We start from the raw sequence: 21604 nt of genomic DNA, 5'->3' as shown, positions 1-21604 counted from the left end.
TGTACCAGGCCACCATGAAATCTCTGAGGCAGTTTAAAGGGCAGAGAGTGGTTTCTGTGGCTCGGCTGCTGCCAGCTCAGCTCAGCATGCCGCCGCCAGCCCCAGGACCACGCAGCAGCCTGCGGGGCTGTCTGCCCGTGACCTTCGCAGTGGCAGGCTGCAAGGGGCTGGGGAGTTCTGCTGACCCTGCCTGGCCCCACTCGCTCCTGCGGCTGCAGGAAACCTCTGCTGCCCTCCGTGCTCAGCCCACTTCCTTTAGCTGAGTTGCTCAGTGATTTTATTTTTATTTCTTCACCTGCCTGCTCTCTCTGTGTGATTTACATGCCTCTTGCACTAGTGGCTGGCTTGGCTCTGTCCAGTTTTTTCCCCTCCTCTGCTGGTCAGATGCTGCCAAACTAGGGTGCAGGCAGCAAGCCCCCTGTTTGAGCCGCATCTCTGCCCTGGGCTGGCACTTGGGGGGAAGGGCGATGCTGGAGGGGATGGCTGCCCATGTGCCCTGTCCTGGAGCCAGGCCAGCATTGCAAGGGCTGCCTGCGTGGGGCCTACTGGCCTTCAGAGGAGCTCCCACACACGCTGGGCAGGTCTGGGGAGCAAAGCTTGGTCAGGTCTGGCCCGGCTCTGCTGTGGCTGGCCATGGCATCCTTGTGCCACCCTGCACATGGGCACACCCTGCCACCCAGATCACCATCTCTTTGGCCTGACTCACCGCTACGGCTGCTCAGCCACACCGGTCCTGGCCCTGAGCACACAGGGCATCCCTTCCCCACTCCTCCCGCCAGGTCCAGCCCTGGTACAGTAACACCCACCCAGCTGCCCGCACTGGGAGCGCAGCCCTTTGCTGGCTGGACCCGTGCGGGGTCTCTGTGCCGGGACTTGGCATCGCGGCGCACTGTCAGCGCCGAGCACATGCTTGGCTCTGCTCCGCCGCCAGCACGGCGTGCCTGGGCCCTTGCGCAGCACCACTGTGCCCTTATTAGGGCAGCCAGCGCAGGGCCCGTCCCTCGGAGAGGTGCAGGCGGCCCTGCCCTGTGACCTGCTCCCCCATGGTCCCCAACTGGCTGCCTTCCCTGGGAGCCACCCCACGCAGGCGGCTGGGGAGGGCAGCGAGGTGTCAGGGAGGTCTTGTGGCTGTGTGGAGCCATGCTCAGGCCCCTGCTGGCGGTTAGTAGTTGATGCTGTGGGGGGAGGGGAGAGGGATGGCAGTTTGTTGCATCCCTTGGGTGGGCAGTGCTTTGGGACCAGGCAAAGGCTGCCCCATGGGTGCCCAGGCCGTGTCCTGCATGTCCTGCATATCCTGCATCCTTGCCACGAGTTCCCCTGCTTTACCCGCTTGGTGGAGGGCTCCTGCCTTCTCTCCCTTTTTGCTGGATGCCCCTAGTTTGTGTTTTTGAGAAACAGTAAGTAGTCACTGTCCAATAACCACCTCTGTGCTCCTCCTGTTTGCAAGCAAGAGCTGGTGTCAGTTTGTCCTTCCTGTTGTAGGTGCTGTCCCCCGACCCCCTCCCGGCTGGGGAGCAGGCACCATGAGGGGTTTTCCTCACTTTGCCTTCAGTGCTGTGTCCATTGCCAGTGCACCGGCCCACGACAGGACTGTGTTTTCTCCATGCAAACAGCCTGGGCGAGAGGCAGGCTTGCCAGTTGGGCTGGGATCCTGGCAAACAGCAAAGCAGGTTGGAGAGCCTATGTATCCCCGAATGTGCTTGTTTATCTGCGCCCTGGTTGCACTCACATCCATGGGTGCTGGCTCGGGAGCTGCTGACAGGTCTCCCTGGGGTGGGACCCAGGACGAAGGTGTTTACCTTCAGCTGGACTTCATCTGAAACCCCGCGATGTGTGATTGTTTCCTTCCTCCTCCATGCTTCCTCCCTGGTCAGGTCAACCTGTGGTTTTCCTGGGGTGGAAGGAAAGAAGCTGAATCTGCCTGTTGCTTCTGGGGCTGAGCCATGGTGTCCAGCACAGCTGAGCTGCCCCAACACGCCCTGTGCCCCAGCTGTCGAGAGCGAGTGGCTCCCAGCCCACTGCCAGTTCTGGTGGCTGGGGAGCCGTGGCTCCCTGCCCTGCATCTTGGCACTGGGTGGGCTGATGGACAGCCCCTGGGGAGCTGTGTGGGGTCTGGGATGGGGCCGTGCCTGCAGCTGGGGAGGGGGATGCCCTCAGCATTTCGGCATTTCAGGGCTGGTCCTGGGCCCTGCTCAGGGCAGGTGCTAAAGCCCCTCTGAGCACACAGAGTCTCCAGGGGGCTGTCACCCAGCTCTGGCATTTGCATCCCGCTTGCAGCAAACCCCCCCCTAAGGCAGGAGAGGGTCTGGAGGACCCCAGGGTGCCCACTTCCCTCCGGACAGCCAACAGGGCCATCCCTGGAGTGGGGGTCACCGAGCCACCAGCCCAAAGAGGGGCCATTAGCACCAGCCTGGGAGTGCGTCGTCGTTGAACTCCATCCTTGTGTTTCACTCCCACTTTTTGCGCGTGGTGCTTGTGCAGAGCTGTGCAGCTCTGCCCAGGATTAGCGACAGCTGCCTGCAATTGCAGCTCTTCCCAGACAAGCGTCTTGCTCCCCAAGGCTGGGGCTGGGGCTGTTTGGGGAATGCTGCCGGGGTGGTTTGTCTTGTAGTCTGCTCCAGGAATGTTGGCCAGACGGTCAAATTCTTCTCCCCTCTTGTAAAATGAGTGATGTGGGGCGTCTCTGGGAGAGCAGCCTGCCAGTCCCTCCTCCTCTGGATAAACCTGCCTGGCCCGCACCGCCCTGTCATGGGAACGGGCCCTTTCAACCCCAGCCACAGTAAATACGCACCCTGCCAAAGCAGAGGGGGAGGGCACGGATGGGGGTGCCCTGTCTCCCTCCTCTGGCACACCCCCCCCCCAGTGCTGGCTGGGAGGCATGGCTGGCTGCACTGGTGGCCAGGGATGGCAGCTTGTCCCTGTCCCCCCCTCACCACCTGGCCAGCTCCTCATCCTGCCGCTTCCCTGCTCTGACGCAGCTCTCCGGGGACGCCTTGCTCTTCCTGTTCTCCTGACAGGAGAAGAGAAATCTGGAGTCTGTCTGCGCCGCTCCCCCCTCCTCCCACCACGTCTCACCCCCCAAGTTGCTGTTTTCCGCAGAAATGTCAGGCTTGGCTCTCCTCTCCCCCACTCCTCCTGTTTTTTTTCCCTCTAATCTTGGCCTTCGTCTCCAATTACTTCTTTCTCTCCTCCCTCTCTCTCCAGAGACCCTGATGGACACGAAGTGGGTGACCTCTGAGTTGGCATGGACAACTCATCCAGAGACAGGGGTAAGTCTGGAGCCAGCCCTGGTCTTAACCTCCAAAGGGCACAGCTGGCCCTGGCCCCATGGCAATCGGGGCTGCTTGCCAGTGCCTTTGCAGGGCTGGCTACATCTTCCCCGTTCCCTCCCTTGCTTATCCTCACGCCTCATGAAACCATCTCCTCCTGACTGCACCAGCAGAGCGGGAGCACCGTGATCCCTCGCCTGGGTTGCTGTTAGTCGCCTTGATGACCAGGAGGGTTGGGACAGGTGGGGGTGCAGCTGTTGCTCTTACCTGTCGACTGTTGCCTGATCCCCCCTACCCCATGCTATTCGTGTTTTTTGTCTGTGGCACTCGTCTCCTCAGCTGGGGGTCTAACCCACTCCCCTCTTGCTCACAGTGGGAAGAAGTCAGTGGTTACGATGAGGCCATGAACCCCATCCGCACATACCAGGTGTGCAACGTGCGGGAGGCCAACCAGAACAACTGGCTTCGCACCAAGTTCATCCAGCGCCAGGATGTCCAGCGCGTCTATGTGGAGCTGAAGTTCACCGTGCGGGACTGCAACAGCATCCCCAACATCCCCGGCTCTTGCAAAGAGACCTTCAACCTCTTCTATTATGAGTCGGATACGGATTCTGCCTCTGCAAACAGCCCTTTCTGGATGGAGAATCCCTATATCAAAGTGGATACAATTGCCCCAGACGAGAGCTTCTCCAAGCTGGAGTCTGGCCGCGTGAACACCAAGGTGCGCAGCTTTGGCCCTCTCTCCAAGAATGGCTTTTACCTGGCCTTCCAAGATCTGGGAGCCTGCATGTCCCTCATCTCCGTCCGGGCTTTCTACAAGAAATGCTCCAATACCATTGCTGGCTTTGCTATCTTCCCGGAGACTTTAACAGGGGCTGAGCCCACTTCTCTGGTCATTGCGCCAGGCACCTGCATCCCCAACGCAGTGGAGGTGTCTGTACCCCTGAAGCTGTACTGCAACGGTGACGGCGAGTGGATGGTACCTGTGGGAGCATGTACATGTGCCGCTGGGTATGAGCCGACCATGAAGGATACTCAGTGCCAAGGTATGTGTGTGGCAGAGTGACCGTGGCTCTTGTCCCCACAGACGCGTTGGTGCAGTGGAGGCGGTTTTGCGTTGAGCTCGGTCTGGTTTTGGAGGCTTGGAAACTGGGCAGGCTCCCTGAGGAGGGAGCAGGGTGGTATCTCAGAGGATTGGTCTGCAGTTTGACTCGGCATCTGGAAACCTTAAAGCCTTTGTGGTCCAGACTGGCACGGTGTCTGCTGTGACATGCTGGTTAGCATCTATCTGCTGGTGCTGTCCTCCATGGGATGCATCTCCTCACCAGGAGCTGCAGCTCAAGGCATGGCCCTCAGCAGGGATCTAGCACGTTTAAGCCCCTGAGTATTACCAAAACTTCCCTCTCGCCCCTACTGCTGTGTCCCAGCATCCTCCCTCCTGCAGCGCTTGTAGCTGGGGCAAGTGATTGTTCCTGGCAAGCATGACTTCGCGCTGCTTGTGCAGCATCGTTTGGAAACCCCGGTGGTGAGCAGGGCCCTACTGTGCTGGCTGCGGGAGAAGCCACAGGGATGCGTGCTCCCCCTGCCAGCTCTGAGGGCTTGCAGCAGGGAAGGTGGGAAGCGGCACAAATGCAGGGGAGCCAGAGCCGAAGCTTCCCACTCCTGTCTGGAGGGGAGGAAGAGCATCCTGTACACAGAGATACTGAGGATGGAGAGCCACCCTGGGCAGCAGGGATAGCCCTGTGTGGGTCCGTAGCTACCATGCTCTCCCACGATAGCTTTGGTGTTGCTGTTTCACCCCAGGTTGGGCGTGTTGGTAAGGGAAAATCTGCCCAAATGGATTTCCTCTCCCTTGGGGTGATTTTGTCCTTGGGCGCAGTCTCTGGCACGCAGGACCCCTGCCCCGGGTGGCTGGGATTTAGGGCAGAAAGGCAGCTGCTCCCCTTGGCTGGAGGCATTGCACAGGGAGTGGGACGCCGGCTGGGCCCCCAGCACTGGCTGCCTCGTGCTTGCTGATGACGGGATGCTTGGCGCCGGCCCTTTGCTCTTGGCAGGGCGATGCAATTTGGGACGGCCCGTGACATGGGGCTCGGGCCAGGCTGGCCTCTCCGTTGGCTTTGGGAGCAGTGTAGCTGTCAGCTGTGCCGCTGCGGCTGGTCGGGAGGAGCTCAGCCTCCACAGGCTGCAGCTCTGCTGGGGGAGCAGAACCTCCAGCACCGTTGGTGCCAGCACAGCCCCGACTTAAGTGCCCAGCCCCCTGCATCAGTCTTGTGAGCAGCCAGCCTGGCTTCTCCTGAGGCAGATGGACACCAGTGCCAGGCATCCATTGCTGGGTAGAAGAGCCCACACTTAAAAAGTGTGCACTGGGGTCCATACTCCTGGGAGTTGGTTTCCTTCTTGCTTGGACTGGGAGATCTTAGATTGTGCAGGGTGTTTGATTTTTCCTGACAGAGAGTGAGGTTTGGGCACGAGGCAACAGTTTCCAGCCAGCACCCGGGCTGTGCCAAGCAGAGGCATCATCCCAAGGCAGGACCGAGGGGTCCTCAGGTCTGGCTCAGAGCATCGTTGCAGCCCAGGGTGAGGTCCCCTCTCCGCATCCCCTCTGCTGGGCAGACACCCACGTGGCGGCTCTCGCAGTGCCTTTGATTTTCACCCCGAAGCCTCAGCTTCTTCCCCAGCGTGCCGGGAAGCCACACTGAGCTGTGGGCACGTCTCCATCCGGCAGCCTGCCCTCTTGCTGGGCAGAAGCGGCAGTGTCCTCACGTTTCTCTGGGAAAGTTGCGCTGCGCTTGTAGGGTCATATTTTCCGCCATATGATCGTGTGTTTTAAGTGGGAACAGCTGAAGAAGGGCTGGGAGAAGCCAGAGCCACAGCTCCCTTTTCTGCTCTCGGCTGGATGTTCCCTTACACCGTTTCGGCAGCCCGGCACTGCTGAGTGTGGGGAGCGATGTGGATGTGGCCCCGGGGAGGTGGGGGTTTCGGCGCTTTCACCCCGGGGAGCCCGCCGAGGCTTCACCACACGGGTGAGGAGCGCTCCGGAGTGCCAGATGGCATTTTAATAAATAACAATACCCAGTTACTGCTTAGATGGGATAAGCCCTGTTGTAAATCTCCCCTTTTCCCCAGACTTTCAGTGGCCTTTGAAGATCTCCTCCTCCTCCTCCTCCTCCTCTTTATCTCCATCCAGAGCCAGGATTAGACCCTGCATTCAGACCTGTTACAATGCAGCTTGTATCCCGGTCCCTCGGGAGCAGAGGGCTCATCCCGCCCGGCTGAAGGCAGTTTCTTTGGCATGCTTTGTAATGCGATACGCCAGGCTGGTATCTGGCGCTCTAGTCCTGAGTTGCCACAGCATTGATTTGGCATCTCATTCTCAGCCTCATTATCTTTATTTAATTAGCACACGGCCCTTCTGGGGGTTGTGCTGCTTCCCACACGCTCCCTGCCATGCAGAGCTGCAGAGGCAGCTCTTGTAGGACGAAGAGGAGCTGCTGGCCAGGGAGGGGGATGAAGGCTTCCGCATGCCGCCACAGGCAGGGGTGCGCTGCCGTTGCCCCCTCACACCCTGAGCCCTGCAGCTCCCAGGGTTCAGCCTTTCCACCGGCACCAGCCCTTCTCCTTTTGGTTTGCAAGCACCCAAACCGTTCAGGGGATCTGGTGTCAAGGCACTCCCCACATTGCGCAGACAGGCAGTGGGAATTTCTTTTGAGCAGTGCAGGGCTTCCAGCACACGGCAGCTCAACATGCAGCACCTGCTTGAAAATGCTTCCAGGCATGTGCTCCCCACACCAGATTTGCCAGGGTTTGCACCCCTCGTGTCGCTGGCTTCACCCAAGGGCAGAAAGGTGTGGAGTCTGGCTGGCCTCTGTGCTAAGGCTGGCAGCGAGCCCCCTCCTCACATGGCCCTTGATGCCCGTGAGGGGGTCCTGGAGAGGGGTTGTGGTGCCCCCAGAGCCTCGCTCGAGAGGGGGCTTAGGCTGTATGGTGCAGTCAGTGGACGCCCAAACTGTAAAAGCACCTGGGAAGACCGTGCAGTGTGACACCGTGCTCTCCTCGGATCCATTCCTCAGCTTTTTTGATGTCCCTTTTCTGATGGCACCAGGTGCTGTATGTTTGAGCTCAGTCAATAGGTGATAGCAGGTCAGGCTGGGGCCAAAATCTGAATTTCTGAAAAATAAATTTCCCTTGCAATCAGTGACTAATGGAAACATCACCCTGAATGGGGAAAAAAAAAAAATGCCAAGCAAGCATTGCACTTGCCAACTGTTTGCAGCTTTGCATTGCAACATGGGCTTGCTGCATGAAACCCAGGAAGTGAAACTGCCTGCTATTAATTGCCTGGGCTTCCAGATCAAAGGCAGCTCAGCAGCGCGGGCAGGGGAGGGATGCAGGTTTGCAGCCAGACAGCTCCACAATGGGTTACTTGTAACACGGTCGAGGAAATCTGCCCCTGCCGTCCTGCCTGTGACCTGCTGTGGCTCCAGAGGCAGTTTTGCTTATTGAAAACTTTTTTTTTTTTCCCATTTGGAAAAAAAAAAAAAAACCTGTTTCCCGCCTGTTCTTTGGATACCACTGTTCAAACCCCCGAGGACTCTTTCCCTTCCCTGCTGTTCAAATTCACTCCATTCACTTTTGGACTGCACTAGTGTGAAATATTTCCACCCAAAGGTGATATTTTTTATTTTTTTTTTTAAATCAAGTGCCGTTTAAGAGAGACTTAAAAACAGAGTTACCGCCTCAGCTGTAGCCAGGCTGTTGCTTCCACGGCTCTAATCCATCTGCAGCCGCTTACGAAAGCGGGAAGGGAGTGAGCCGTGCAGGTTCGTAAAGCGCAGATTGTCCCAGGCAAACTCGATTGCTGCCTTTAAAGAAATTACAGGGTTGCTGGACAAAGGGATGTGATCGGTTTAATTTATCTAGGCTCAAGTGAGGCGTGATGCTTCAGTCCTACAGGAGAAATAGCTGGAAGGATGCTGCCCGAGCTGGAATAGCATTGTGTGGATAGGAGAGCAGTTGAGACCTGAAACGGGATAGTTTGGGGCTGGTATTTCGCGATGCGCTATGGGCTATCCCTCCTCCCTTTCCCAAGGGAGGGGACCCCGAAGTTTTGTGCATGCACACAGGGTTCGTTGCTGCTTGTCCACATCCCATGCAATAATGGAGGCTGCCTGCGGGATGAGTCACTGCTCTCTGCTGCTGCCAGGAGGATTTTATTTCGGTGTTTTTTTCAGCTCACTCCCTTGGACTTTATTCACTGGGGTGGGGATTGTATTTGGGAAGAGTGCCGTCCTTTTCCCTTAGCCCTGTGCTGCAGCTCTGTGAGGCAGGATCAGGCCCCAGAGGTGGGTGACTGATGAAAATGCCGGAGAGGCTGGCAGAAGCAGCCAGATGGCCGGCGGTGGGTGCTGTGCCAGGTGTGCGATGCCCCATAGAGGGTGCAGGGGCAGTTTTGCAGCAGCCCCAGGGCTGCGTTACTGTCCCATTCCGTCCCGCATGCCACATAAATCCCCTCCGCAGCCGATCCCTGCTGTCAGGTCAGGCTGCATCTCCCTCCCATCAAACCAGCAGCTCTTCTTCAGGCCAGGGAGCTCTGCTTCAGTTCTCTGACCTGTTATCCTGTGGCTGTCAGTGACTGTCATGTTCTCCCCAGAGGTGACCGCAGCCCAGCACCAGGAGATGTGATCTGTATGTGGAGGTTCAGGGTTGTTATTTTATTTGAGGACACTTCAGCAGGAAAAGCACTTATGCAAACCTCTCGGTGGGGAGAGGGGAGTCTGGGTCCCTGGCTCTGGCTAGATAGAGTCATGCTACTGCTCTGGAGCTCCCGGGCTTGTTCCCGACATGCTGGCCAACACAGTGGTTGTTGTACAGGCAGTTTCTTGCAGAGAGGAGATGACACAGCGGCTTATCCACTGGGGACCTGGGATCAGCTTTCAGCTCAGTTACAGCCTTCAAATGTGGCGGCTGAGAGCTGTCATGCTGCCACCGAGGTCTTTACGCTCTGATTTATTAAGCAGAGTTGGAAACTTAAACACTGGAGTGCATCTGGGCCTCAGTCCCTCTCCTGCTTAACAGGGCTGGGATGTGGCTCAGCCCCCTCTGCCAGGGTGGCGTGAGGGTGCAAATAAATAACCTTCATCCCTTGTGCCTGCTCTGGGCACTCCTGCGGGATGGCAGGCAGCTGCCCAAGGCTCTGCCAGTTCCTTCTATGTCCAGGAGCGTGGGAGGTCACTGTCCCCTCTGTGCCCATAACCCACCAGGCACCAGCTGGCACTGAGCATGCAGGAAGCCAAGCACCATCATCCCTCCTGCACCCTTTGCAGAGCACCTCACTGCCCTGGCTGCCGTGCTGTGCTTGGGCTGTCGGCTTCTCACAAGCTCTGGTTGCTCCAGCTTCGCTCTCCCCTCAACAAGCCTGTTATTTCAGGGGGGTTTGTCCCTGATGGGTCTGGGCTCCTGTCCATAACCAAAGCATGTTTGGCAGCTTTCTGAGCCCAGAGCGTTCCTGTCCAAGAGGTTTCAGTCATCTCTCATTCCTCAGCAATCTGGTTCCTTATGTGTGAATCTGCATCCACCCAGTTTGAACCGCCCGGGACTCTGGCTGGGGTGGGTCTGCCTGTGCCAAGGCTGCTCTGCTACCCCTGGGCATCTGCTGTCCACGTCTTTGCATTCCGTGGTAGTGAGGGCAGCCCGGGCTGGGGGGACAGGAGCCCTGGACCTGCTGGCCAGGGGCTTCCATCACTTGCAGAGGAGCAGGTCTGTGCACTCCTTTGCCCTCCAGCCTGCATAGTCGGGATGGGCTAGCTTTCATTTCCAAAGGGAAGGCCCAGAGGCTGGGTGAACTTGGGTCAAGGAGCTGGAGCGAGTTGAGCCATGTGGCTGGTCCTGTTTTGACCAAAGAATAGTCTCCTTGCTGGAACGTTCGCACCCTGGGAGCAGGAAGCAGCTCCTGCCGCCCATCTGGGCAGGGGGATGGAGAGCACAAAGTCCTCAGGTCCCCTCCTCGGCAGCAGGGTGCCTCCCTACCGCAGCGGGGCTGCTCGCATGTCCCCCTGCCCAGCAGCACCGCAATGAAGCGGGGCTCATCCCCTAGGGCTGCTGCTACTCGGTGCCTGGGCAAACCAGGGGGCCAGGACAGCACCCCCCAGATGTCTGCAGGTCCCTGTGGGGCCAGCCCAGCAGCGTGTGAGTCAGCAGCGCTCCACACCCCACGCGTGGGGCTGCAACCAGCCAGAAAACCTCCACGGAGGATGTAGGAGATGCCTCATAGGAGGAAACTTCTGCTTGCCACAGCCCAGTGAAGCACCAGGAAACCTCCCCCTGTTTACGAGGTGATGTGCGACAGGCATGAGAGGTGGGACAGGGCTGGTGGGAGGGTTACACACCCTCGGGAGCTGCCCTAGCCCTGGTGAAGTGAGGATGATGTGCCTTCCTTTGGGGCCTCGGTGCTGATGCTGCCCTGGCTGTGACAAACCCGGTGATGCCAAAGCAGAGCCGTGCCAGTGGGTCTCTCGCCGCTTCATCCGCTACGAGTGCAGAGCACAAGACCCACTTCTCTGGGGCAACACTGCAATAAATAAGGCTATTTCAAGGTGTGGGTCAGGTTCCCGAGGCTGCTCTGCTCCTCAACTCAAGTGCTGTTAATCCTTTCATATGCCCCTCGTTACAACTAAACACCCGGCGGTGCCAACTGGGCCGGATCCCAGGACTTGTGGCTCCTCGAAGGACCCTGAACGGAAGCGGGGGGAGGAGATGGCAGCGATGCTGAAGCAGCTCTTTAGCCAAGGACCTGCAGGAATGTTTTAATCTCGCTCAGTGCTCCACTTGAGCTGGCCCCAGGAGGTGCCACCACCCCTGGGGCTGAGAAGTGGCTGAAGAGCCCAAGGCAGAAGGTTTGGGGCTGAGTGGCTGCATTTTGGGCGACAGAGGCCTCTCACAGGGGCTGCTGTGGGCAGGGCTGAGGGTTCCTTTCCTTCCCAGCCTTATTTCCCCAGAGAATGGGGTGCTGGCCCTATGGAGGGTGCTGGGCCTGGAAGACAGCTGGGGAGGTGCAGTGAAGAAACAAAACTGAGGGTGTGCTCTCCTGGCTGAAACTGCCCTGAGCCCCACACTGCTGGTGGTGACCAGCTCTTTCCCATCTCTGACTGCCCCGGCTCTGCTGCTGGAGCACAGCTGCCCCGGGGCAGAGCTGTGCCTGCGCTAGCGAGTGCCCCTGCCCTGTGCTGGCAGCCTGCTCTTGCCCACCCTGCCTGGCCAGGGGCATTGCGTTCCTGGGCACAGCTGACAGCGATGGAAAGGCTTGTAGGTGGCCTGTGGTCCTCAAGCCACTGATTGGGGAGGTCTGGCAGGGCAGCAAAGAAACATCTGCCCAGCCTTGGAGGGGGTAGTGGATGTTTTCTGGGTGCACTTAATAACTCGAGTTGTTTTCCCTTTCCCCAGCATGTGGCCCAGGAACCTTCAAGTCTAAGCAGGGGGAAGGTCCCTGCTCTCCCTGCCCTCCCAACAGCCGGACCACCTCTGGAGCAGCTACAGTCTGCACTTGTCGAAATGGCTTTTTCCGGGCAGATACAGACCCTGCAGACAGTGCCTGCACCAGTGAGTCCTGCCCTGGGTGATGAGGGGAGGGGAGCTGTGGAGGTGGTGGGGGTCCATATCTGGGGCAGGGGGAGTGTGCTGTGCCTGCGACAGAGGTGAGCCAGGCATGGAGGCACACCATCCCTGACCACTTCATTCCCCCCGCAGGCGTCCCCTCTGCCCCCCGCAGTGTCATCTCCAATGTGAATGAGACATCACTGGTGCTGGAGTGGAGCGAGCCACAGGACACGGGCGGCCGGGATGACCTGCTCTACAACGTCATCTGCAAGAAGTGCAGCGTTGAGCGGCGCCTGTGCACCCGCTGTGATGACAACGTGGAGTTCGTGCCGCGCCAACTTGGCCTCACTGAGCGTCGCATCTACATCAGCAACCTGATGGCCCATACCCAGTACACCTTTGAGATCCAGGCTGTGAACGGCATCTCCAACAAGAGCCCCTACCCTCCTCATTTTGCCTCTGTCAACATCACCACCAACCAGGCAGGTCAGTGGAGCTGCCAGAGAGCAGGAGCTAGCTCTCCGCTGCAGAGCGGAGTGGGGATTTCTTGCTGACAGCCTTGGAGGCTGCAGTCCTTTGTGCTGCCGCGTTACTGGCTCTCTGCGCCTGCATCTAATCCCCTGGGTAAATTCTCTCCGTTTAACGCGTGTCCCTGGAGGAGATGAGATCAGAACACGTGCAAGCAGAGAAGGGCAGGGTTGGCAGATGCTCCGGAGAGCTCTGGATCTTCTAGACCTACCCAAGAGACGTTGTGCCTGCTGTGAAGGGAGGAGGAAGGAAATGAGATTTCTCCCCTGTGGGCCTGGGAAGGCTCAGCACCAGCCCAAATCTTCGCAGCCAGCCGAGTGCTCTGCCATTCCCTCCTTCCTCCCACTCTGGCCTGGCTCCAGCATGCTGGTAATCTCCAGCCGCCGTGCTCTGATCTGATTTCATGGGTCTCGTTGGTGGGGTGGTGCACAGAGCTCCTGGGGAGTGGAGGGGAGGGAGCCCCAGTTTGGGCTGGCAGGGCCCTTTCCCAGGCCAGGTTGCAGCTAGACGTGGGGTGAAATGTTACCTTGGTGCTATTTCTGAGGCTCCCCCTGGGTCCCTCGTCACCTTAAGTGCAAGATGTTGAGATCGCACCTCCCCGTGGAGACTTGTGGGAGGCCAGTGGTAAAGCTGTTCCGTGCCTTTCCACAGAGGTTATACGAGGAGATCCCAGGCAGAGAGCCCCCTACACTGGTGCAGGATGGTGGAGAGGGAAGCCTGGCACAGATGGCTCATTCCTCCTCTGTCCTCTTTCCTAGCCCCGTCTCCCGTGCCTACGATGCACCTGCACAGCAGCACTGGGAACAGCATGACGCTGTCGTGGACTCCCCCAGAGAGACCGAATGGCATCATTCTTGACTATGAGATCAAGTACTCGGAGAAGGTAAAGCAGGAGGCTGAGCAGCCTTTTCCCTCCTCCAGCCCTTCCGGCTGGCTGTCAGCACCATGGCAAAGGGGGTCCCTGTGCAGATAGTGCTTGGGGGATGTGGGAGCCAGCAACAGGGGGATTGCTTCACAACGGTGACACCCACGTGTCTCCCCTACAGCAAGGCCAGAGCGATGGCATTGCCAACACAGTCACCAGCCAGAAGAACTCAGTGCGGCTGGACGGGCTGAAGGCCAACGCTCGGTACATGGTGCAGGTCCGGGCACGCACAGTGGCTGGCTATGGCCGCTACAGCCTCCCCATGGAGTTTCAGACAACTGCAGAGGACGGTAGGTACCAGGACTGGGCTGCCTCCATCTCCCAGCCCTCCTGTGCTTGCTCCTTCCTCAGCTTGACTTTGATTCCTGCCTCCCCCTCTGTCAGGCTCCACCAGCAAGACTTTCCAGGAGTTGCCTCTGATCGTGGGTTCGGCCACTGCGGGGCTGCTATTCGTCATCGTTGTGGTGATCATCGCTATCGTCTGCTTCAGGTACTGGGGGGTCAGCACTGGGTTTGGGCATTGCTCGCATCTGCCCCAGAGCTTTGCCCCATGCCTGTGGGTAGAGCTCTGACAGCTCCAGACTGAGAGCGAAGGACTGGACCTGCTGCACGTGGGTACCAGAGCATGGGTCCTGTGGGAGGACTGTGCATCCCTGCTTCCCCAGCACCAGCTGGGGCTCTGCCCAGGCTCCTGCCGTCCTCTCTCAGTACAACTAGGCCATCTTCTCCCATTGCACGGGGGGTGGAGGGGTGGCTCTGCTTGCAGGCTGCCAGAGGGGAAGCTCTCTGGCATGGGCTGTCTGTGCTGGGATTTGGAAGCTGGCAGTGAATGTCTTTGCCCCATCAGGAAAGGGATGGTTACTGAACACCTCCTCTCGTCTCCTTTGGGCAGGAAGCAACGCAACAGCACGGACCCCGAGTACACGGAGAAGCTGCAGCAATACGGTGAGTGTGAGAGCCCAGCAAGTGGGCTCTGCCTGCCCTCTCCCAATTCCTGCCCTGTGCGCAAGTGAAGGGGCAGCCTTCGCCAGCCAGGGACCAGGAGGGATGGGCTGACAGCCAGCCAACCTGGCTTGGCATCTGTCACCCATGTTGCATCCCTCCTGGTGATGATGCCTCTGCCTTTGCAGTCACCCCTGGGATGAAGGTCTACATTGATCCCTTCACCTATGAGGACCCCAATGAAGCTGTCCGGGAATTTGCCAAAGAGATTGACATCTCCTGTGTCAAAATTGAGGAGGTCATTGGAGCAGGCAAGTCCCAGGCCTGGGCACAGCAGCTACTGAGACTGCTGCCCTGTCACATGGCTCACTGTGCCACCCCTTTCTCCCTTTCCCCACCACAGGGGAGTTTGGTGAGGTGTGCCGCGGGCGTCTGAAGCTGCCTGGCCGCCGTGAGATCTTTGTGGCAATCAAGACACTGAAGGTGGGCTACACAGAGCGGCAGCGGCGGGACTTCCTGAGCGAGGCCAGCATCATGGGCCAGTTTGACCACCCCAACATCATCCACCTGGAGGGTGTGGTGACCAAGAGCCGCCCCGTCATGATCATCACTGAGTTCATGGAGAACTGCGCGCTTGACTCCTTCCTCCGGGTGAGTGTCCATCCCCTCCTGCCCTGGGCTGGGGGCTGCAGCACATGAAGGATGGCAGCTCTGAGCCCTCTCTGTGTAGTGCTGGCATCCCCAGAGCCAAGCTGTACGTAGGCATCGTGGGGTGGGGGAAGAGGGGTGGCTGTAGGGAGGAGGTGGTAGCACGTTGGGATCCTTCCCCAATCCTTTTGGGGTGTTGCAAACCCCTCTGATCTCTCCTCTGGCAGCTGAACGATGGGCAGTTCACAGTCATTCAGCTGGTGGGAATGCTGCGAGGCATCGCCGCTGGCATGAAGTACCTTTCAGAGATGAACTATGTGCACCGGGATCTGGCTGCCCGCAACATCCTGGTCAACAGCAACTTGGTCTGCAAAGTGTCCGACTTCGGGCTCTCTCGCTTTCTGGAGGATGACCCAGCTGACCCCACCTACACCAGCTCCCTGGTATGGAACGCTCTGGGGGGATCCACCAATCTGGGGATGGGGGAGACACCTCAGGTATGCGCTAAATAATGGAGCTGTGTATCTGTGCAGGGGGGCAAGATCCCAATCAGATGGACAGCTCCTGAGGCCATTGCCTACCGCAAATTCACTTCAGCCAGTGACGTGTGGAGCTATGGCATTGTCATGTGGGAAGTGATGTCCTACGGGGAGCGACCTTACTGGGACATGTCCAACCAGGACGTAAGTGCTCCCTGGGGAGCAGGGAGCTGTGGGTTGCCCGTGGGAGCATACATGGCTCACAGCCTGCCTCTGCACGTCTCTCTGCAGGTGATCAACGCCGTGGAGCAGGATTACCGCCTGCCACCTCCCATGGACTGCCCCACAGCGCTGCACCAGCTGATGCTGGACTGCTGGGTGCGGGACCGCAACCTGCGGCCCAAGTTTGCACAGATCGTCAATACACTAGACAAGCTCATCCGCAATGCTGCCAGCCTGAAAGTCATCGCCAGCGTCCAGTCTGGGTCAGTGGCATCACCACCTCCAGCCAGGGCTTCGCCCAAGCTCAGGAAATACTAGAGTGGTTGGGACTGAAGATGTGGGAGGGCAGAGATAAGAAATCTCCCCTGCTTCCAGTTACACCTCTCTGTCCCCTGCTCCCTGTGACATGTGTCTCTCTTGCCCTTTAGCATCTCCCAGCCACTCCTGGACCGCACCGTCCCGGATTACACCACCTTCACCACCGTGGGAGACTGGCTGGATGCCATCAAAATGGGACGGTACAAGGAGAATTTTGTCAATGCCGGCTTTGCCTCCTTCGACCTGGTGGCGCAAATGACTGCGGAGTAAGTCCCTGTTTGCAGGGGAGGGAGAAGGCTGGGGCTGCTGCATGTTGTTCCTTGTCCCTCGCCTTTCTGGCCACCAGCTCCTCCTGTGGAGGGCTTAGTTGTGCATGGGGTTTTCCCAAGTGAGTTAAGATCTGGGATGCCGTGTTCACTCCCTTGTGGAGTTAGAGGGACACTGGAGCTTGGCAGAGGGCTGTAATGAAGATGGATGGGTCCCTTGGCAGCAGCTAGTTGGGGCAGGGCCATGTGCTGGTATTGCTGCTAGCAGGGGGCTGAGTCTTCACCTTCTTCTTGCAGAGACCTGCTGAGGATAGGGGTGACGCTAGCAGGGCACCAGAAGAAGATTCTGAGCAGCATTCAGGACATGAGGCTGCAGATGAACCAGACACTCCCAGTGCAGGTTTGACCACAGGGGACTCTGCATTGGAACGGACCGAGGGAACCTGCCAACCAGGTTCAGTTTGCGGTGCAGCCCGGCTTCCCGTTTCCCCCTTCACACGGCGCTCCTCTGCCTCGGACGGTCGCCTGGGACGGGACAGGACGGGCCGCCCTTCCCTGGATCAGAGGCACTCGTGCCGAGAGGGAGCCCAGCTTTTCGTCCTGTGTCCTGGAGCGGCGAGGCAGCAACGCATCTTCATATTGAAGATGGATTATGGGACAGAGATGGCACATCCCGCTTCCCGCCATGTCTCGGTGCTCATCGGTTTGAAGAGTTGTTCTGCTTCTTGGATTTCTTTTCACCCAACTTTCCCCCCAAGTCCTCACTTCCCCCCCCGTCCTCGAGGCCACAGACTGTTGACCCGTTTGCTGAGTCTGTCAGACATGTCCGAAGCCTTCCCTAACTCTGATCCCTGCGTGGAAGCAGCCGGGGGAGGCCGAGTCGGCGACAGGGCCGGTGCCATTGGCCCCAGACAATCACTCCTCCAGCCCTGGCGGCCCCTCCGCCCGAGGGTCTGCACTGGAACATGTCCAAAGGGAAGGCTTCGCTCCCTTTCTTGGCTTTGCACGCCAGAACCCGAACCCAATTTACTATGCAGGGAGTTAGGAAAAAAAAGAAAAAAAAAAAAAAGAAAAAAAAAGAGATTTATTAAAAAAAAAAAAAAGAGGGAGCAGAAAGGGGAGGGAGGGGGACCAGGCGCCCAGCTCCGCATCTCTTACCCTCTTGGTTCTCCTGGCCGGCTCTGGACTGCAGAGCGAGGCCGTCAGCACGTTTGCACAGGGACCCTCTGCCCCCGGACCCACGGCAGCCGCGCTCCCCACGAGGGGCCGGAGAGCGGGGCTGGGGCGGGGGCTGCGCCAGGGGCGAGGCCCGGCCTCCCCCAGCCTCCTCTTTTATGCAGAAGGAGCGGGTGCTGCCGGCGCGGCCACCCCGCTCCTGACACACGCTGTGATTGCTGCCAAAAGACTCACCTTTCCCTGAGGATTCACTGCAGCCCGGTTCCTCCAAGCCGAGGGAGAGACTCCCAGCGTGCCTGAGTGTGCGTGAGTGTGTGCATGCGTGCGTGGGTGTGTGCTGGCCGGCAGGACTGTGTGAGGCAATGGGCAGAATAAAGGCAATAAGAATTTTACCGGAGTTTCCTTTGCTCGATCGCGCTCTCACTGGATGGGCCCAGCTGCCTGTGGCTTTGCTGCCCACCAGAGTCGTCCTCCTCTTCCTGGCCAGCCCCAGGCTGGCTTTCAGCCCCTTTCTGCTCCTGCTTTCTCTTGCTGTCGTGTACCCAAGTGGTCCCGCGGGGTCAGGCCAGGCAGTGGTGCTGTGGGCAGTGGTGCTGTGCCCACCCTGCAGTGCCTGGGCACCCGGCACATGCCCCTCTGCGGGTGCGTAGGGTGGAGGGTTTGAGTCCCAGCGAGGGCAGAGCCAGCTGTGAAACTCCATCTAATGCACTCAGAGATGCTCATCTTTTTTCCCCGCCCCCATCGCCTCCCTGAGTCAAGCTGGAACTGTGGGAACCGAACCCGGTGTGCGAAGAGTGGGGGAGCAGCTGTGCTCACTGCCCGCCCCAGGGCCGGGGTGTCCCCATGTCCCCACAGCCCCAGGGCTTCTCCCCAGAGTGCAGGTCCTCTGCTCTCCCCAGGCAGGAGCATTGCAGCAGCCAAGGGCACCCCTGGACCACTGGCCTCGTTCCTCTTCTCCATGAATTGGCAGCTACTGAGCCGGGTGGGAGCGTGCCAAGGCAGCCGGCCCAGCTGCAGGCAAGGTAACCCCCTAGGGGCTGCTGTCCCTGGGAGAGCGGGACTGGGGGTCTCTGTGCCCTCAGCCCAGGGGGAATTGCTCCCTAGTAGCTAAGTGGGACCCCCGGTCGCTCATGCTGGCAGTTTTTGGGTCCTAACATCCCTGTGGCTGCAGCACACCCAGTGGGCTCACTTACAGGGGTGCTTTGCTGGCGGTACAGAGGGGCAAGTGGGTGCTCCCCAAAATGAGGGGGTGCACCCCTGTGCTCCACCCTGCTCCCCTCCTCCCCAGGCTGACCTAGCAGGTGCTATTTTTTCCCTTTCCTTGAAATTCGCCTGCCCTTGGGTTTCTCATTAACCCCGTCCTTCTCCCCAGGGAACAGTAAACAAGTCTGGGATGGCAGCTGGCAGCAGGTCCTGCGCCCGGGGACGGGCCGCGCGCACCCGCCATCCTCTGCTACGGGATGTGTTGGGGATGCGGCTGCCAGCGGCACCACAGCCCGGTTCTGCTGGTGTTTCCCATCCCTGCCTGCTCCAGCTTGCCCCCCACCCTGGATGCTCCTTGCCCCCCGCCATGGTGGGACCCCAAACAGCAGTGCTGGGCAGACCTCTTCCCTCTGCCAGGTCAGGCAAAGCAACCTGGGCTTGTGAGGCTTTTAAGAGCAGACAGCCAAATATATGCCAGAACCCATTTTTGGCTTTCAACTGCCTTCAGTACCCCAGCCTGAAGCACTGGTGGTCTCAGGGGCTGCCCCTGCCACCCTTGCTCCCCCTGTCCCTGCTGCTGCAAGGTTTGGGGTCCCACCCATCCCGCTGCATCCCCAACATCCCCACCTCAACCCTCCACCCTGGCCTGGCTTTGCTTTGGGGGAGGTCTGCTCATTTTAAACAGCAAACCCACAACCAACCCCTTCTCCCAGCCTCCTCCATGCCCACCCTGCTTCCATGGGGCAGGACGCAGCATCTCCCAGCCTCGGCCCCAGGTCTCCCCCAGCCTCGTGCCCCCCTCCCACTGCCTGGTTTGCACCCAGGGCTGCACCCAGCGGCTCTTCACGTGCCATACCTGCCACCTCCCTCTGCATACAGATGTGTACAGGGGGAAAGTCGTGTTCAATTGTGAAAGAAAAGCAACAGTGAAAAACAGCAGCAAGGGAAATTAATGCGAGCGTGCATTTGTAAAAATATTTTTTAACGGAAAGACTTTTTTTCAATTAAATTATTTAAGGAATTTTATGGAGGTCTGCAGTGCCTGCGTGGTTCTTGGGGTGGCTCTGGGTGGTGGGCAGCCCTGCTCTGGGGGGGTGGGTATGTGTGGGGTGCTTGTGTGTGTAAAAGTGGGTCCGTGGCAGCAAGCGGGAGGCACTTGGCCCCATGCGGGCACAAGCCTTGCGCGAGCCTCCCCACTCCCAGGGCAGCCGGTGGGCAAGGAACTTCGGGGGGCTGAGGGGAGCAGGTGACGCTCCCCGAGCCACCAGCCCTTGGGTGACACTATGGGGATGTCCTGGGGTGGTGAGGATGGGATGGGGTGGCCCTTGGGGACTGTGGTGACCAGACTGGGATTGGGGGGGTAAGGGGGGGGGGGGGCGGGGCGGGGGGAGGCAAGACCTGCCTGCACCCTGCACTTCCCCCCTCCCAGCCCATGCAAAAGAGCCTTTTGTGCTGCTGGGTTTTTCCCCCCCTTTTAATTCCTAACCAAGAGATTAAGGGAAGACAAAGGCTACGATTGTTCCCGCTCTGCAGAGAGCTGGAAAGTTCGGGGAGGGGGGATCGTCCCTTTCCAGACAGGCCCAGAGGAGGGGGATGCATGCCCCAGGTGGAGGGGCCGGGATGGGGGTGACACCCTGGGAGTGGGCAGAGGGGGGTCCCAGGGGCACGACTGGGGTGAAGGCAGGCCGCGTGCTAAGAGGAGACCCTGCTGGGGTGGGCCGGGGGCTCAGGGCTCTGGCGGGGGGCTGGGCAGCACGCTGCAGCCGAGGACGAGGAGGAAGGCTGGGGATGATGGGTTGGCCGGCTTGTCGGCTGCTTGGCGTTTTCCCTGCTAACTCTTGGCTGACACCTCGATGACTTGGCAGGGAGAGGATCCCGCAGCCCCGTCAGCCGCCTGGGGCCGGCACAGCTGGAAGGGATCACGGCTCAGCACGGCTCGGCTCAGCACAGCACAGCCGTGCCCCAGCGGGCCAGCCTGGGGCACAGGGCAGCGGCAGCACTGGCACCCCCACGGCCCCCACCATGCCTCATCCCCACTGCCATCCTGCGTCCATGGGCATCGCCAGCGTGGCTGTGCTGGGGACCACATCCTCACCTGTGCTCAGCCAGGGTGGGATGGACGCCAGCCAGGCGGGTCCTGGCCACAGCCAGGGCCATGCTGTGGCCCAGGGAAGGGGCTGTCCCCACAGCACAAGGGCCAGGACCCAGCGAGTTTTCCCATGCTCGCAGGGAGCTGCGAGACACCCACGAACGCCCCGGCTCTGCTCCTTCTGTTTCCCGTTAAGATTATTTATTGGTAATTTTTAAGACCACTTACAGACTCTGTTCACGTGCCAGGACCCTACGCGGCTTTTTCCCAGGGCTTTTTTTTTTTATTAAAAAAAAAAAAAAAGATTTTTTTTAAATAATTTTCTTCCCACTCCTTCCTTCCAGTCTTCTTTGGTAGCTGGTGGGGGGCTTGCACATGGTGCAACGCCCGTCCTTGACTGCCACCACAGCCCATCCTCCCTGCACACGGCTGCCGGGGCTGCATCCTTGCCCCCTCAAGCAGGGCTGGTGTCCCTACAGGGGGACCATGGGGGACATGACCGCCCCTGAGCAGTGCCCAGCATCCCTGCACAAGGAGCTGCCAGCCAGCCTGGGATGCTCCCAAAAAGGGGATCGAAGGGCTGGGGGCCGGGGGACTGCCTTGGGGAACAGGAGGCAGCTCTCCCCCAGATGCCTGGGAGCTGACATCGTCTTTGGCAGCATGCAGCCAGCAAGCAAACGAGTCCGCATTAATCACCCTGCGCCTGCCTTCCTTGTTCGAGGAGCAGAATCTGACCCGATGCTGGACTGGGAGGCAAAAAACAGCTTTGTGTTATTAAACAAGACCAGGGCAATGCCTGGATGTGGTGTGGTGGTCTGGTGTTGGGAAAGGCTGGCTCCACAGGGGGAAGTCAGAAGGAAAGCTGTAGTGACCTTGCTGGTAGGGCTGGGGCTGGGGGCTGCATCTCATCTGCTGCGAGCTGCCCTGGCTGGAAGTGTTGGCTGCTT

At 59.3% G+C, this 21604-nt stretch overlaps 1 protein-coding gene across 2 annotated transcripts in view; it reads left to right on the top strand.

The window, feature by feature from the left end:
• EPHB3 (EPH receptor B3) overlaps positions 1–17757 on the top strand; it is a 28240-nt gene extending 10483 nt beyond the window's left edge. The window contains exons 2-16 of one of the 2 annotated variants that reach the window (XM_037407322.1): positions 3205–3269; positions 3643–4315; positions 11709–11864; positions 12012–12347; positions 13148–13272; positions 13436–13604; positions 13699–13804; positions 14162–14259; positions 14445–14567; positions 14660–14907; positions 15132–15347; positions 15438–15587; positions 15675–15868; positions 16034–16189; positions 16487–17757. In XM_037407322.1, the coding sequence (XP_037263219.1) occupies positions 3205–3269; positions 3643–4315; positions 11709–11864; positions 12012–12347; positions 13148–13272; positions 13436–13604; positions 13699–13804; positions 14162–14259; positions 14445–14567; positions 14660–14907; positions 15132–15347; positions 15438–15587; positions 15675–15868; positions 16034–16189; positions 16487–16595 (2924 nt within the window). In that variant the 3' untranslated portion in view covers positions 16596–17757. The remainder of the gene's footprint in view (positions 1–3204; positions 3270–3642; positions 4316–11708; positions 11865–12011; positions 12348–13147; positions 13273–13435; positions 13605–13698; positions 13805–14161; positions 14260–14444; positions 14568–14659; positions 14908–15131; positions 15348–15437; positions 15588–15674; positions 15869–16033; positions 16190–16486) is intronic. The other variant, XM_037407323.1, reaches the window with a different exon arrangement.
• The last annotated feature ends 3847 nt before the right edge of the window (positions 17758–21604 follow it).

Source organism: Falco rusticolus, chromosome 13 (genome assembly GCF_015220075.1).
Source record: "Falco rusticolus isolate bFalRus1 chromosome 13, bFalRus1.pri, whole genome shotgun sequence".
Classification (NCBI taxonomy): domain Eukaryota; kingdom Metazoa; phylum Chordata; class Aves; order Falconiformes; family Falconidae; genus Falco; species Falco rusticolus.
This window is presented reverse-complemented; position numbering and strand designations above follow the sequence as displayed.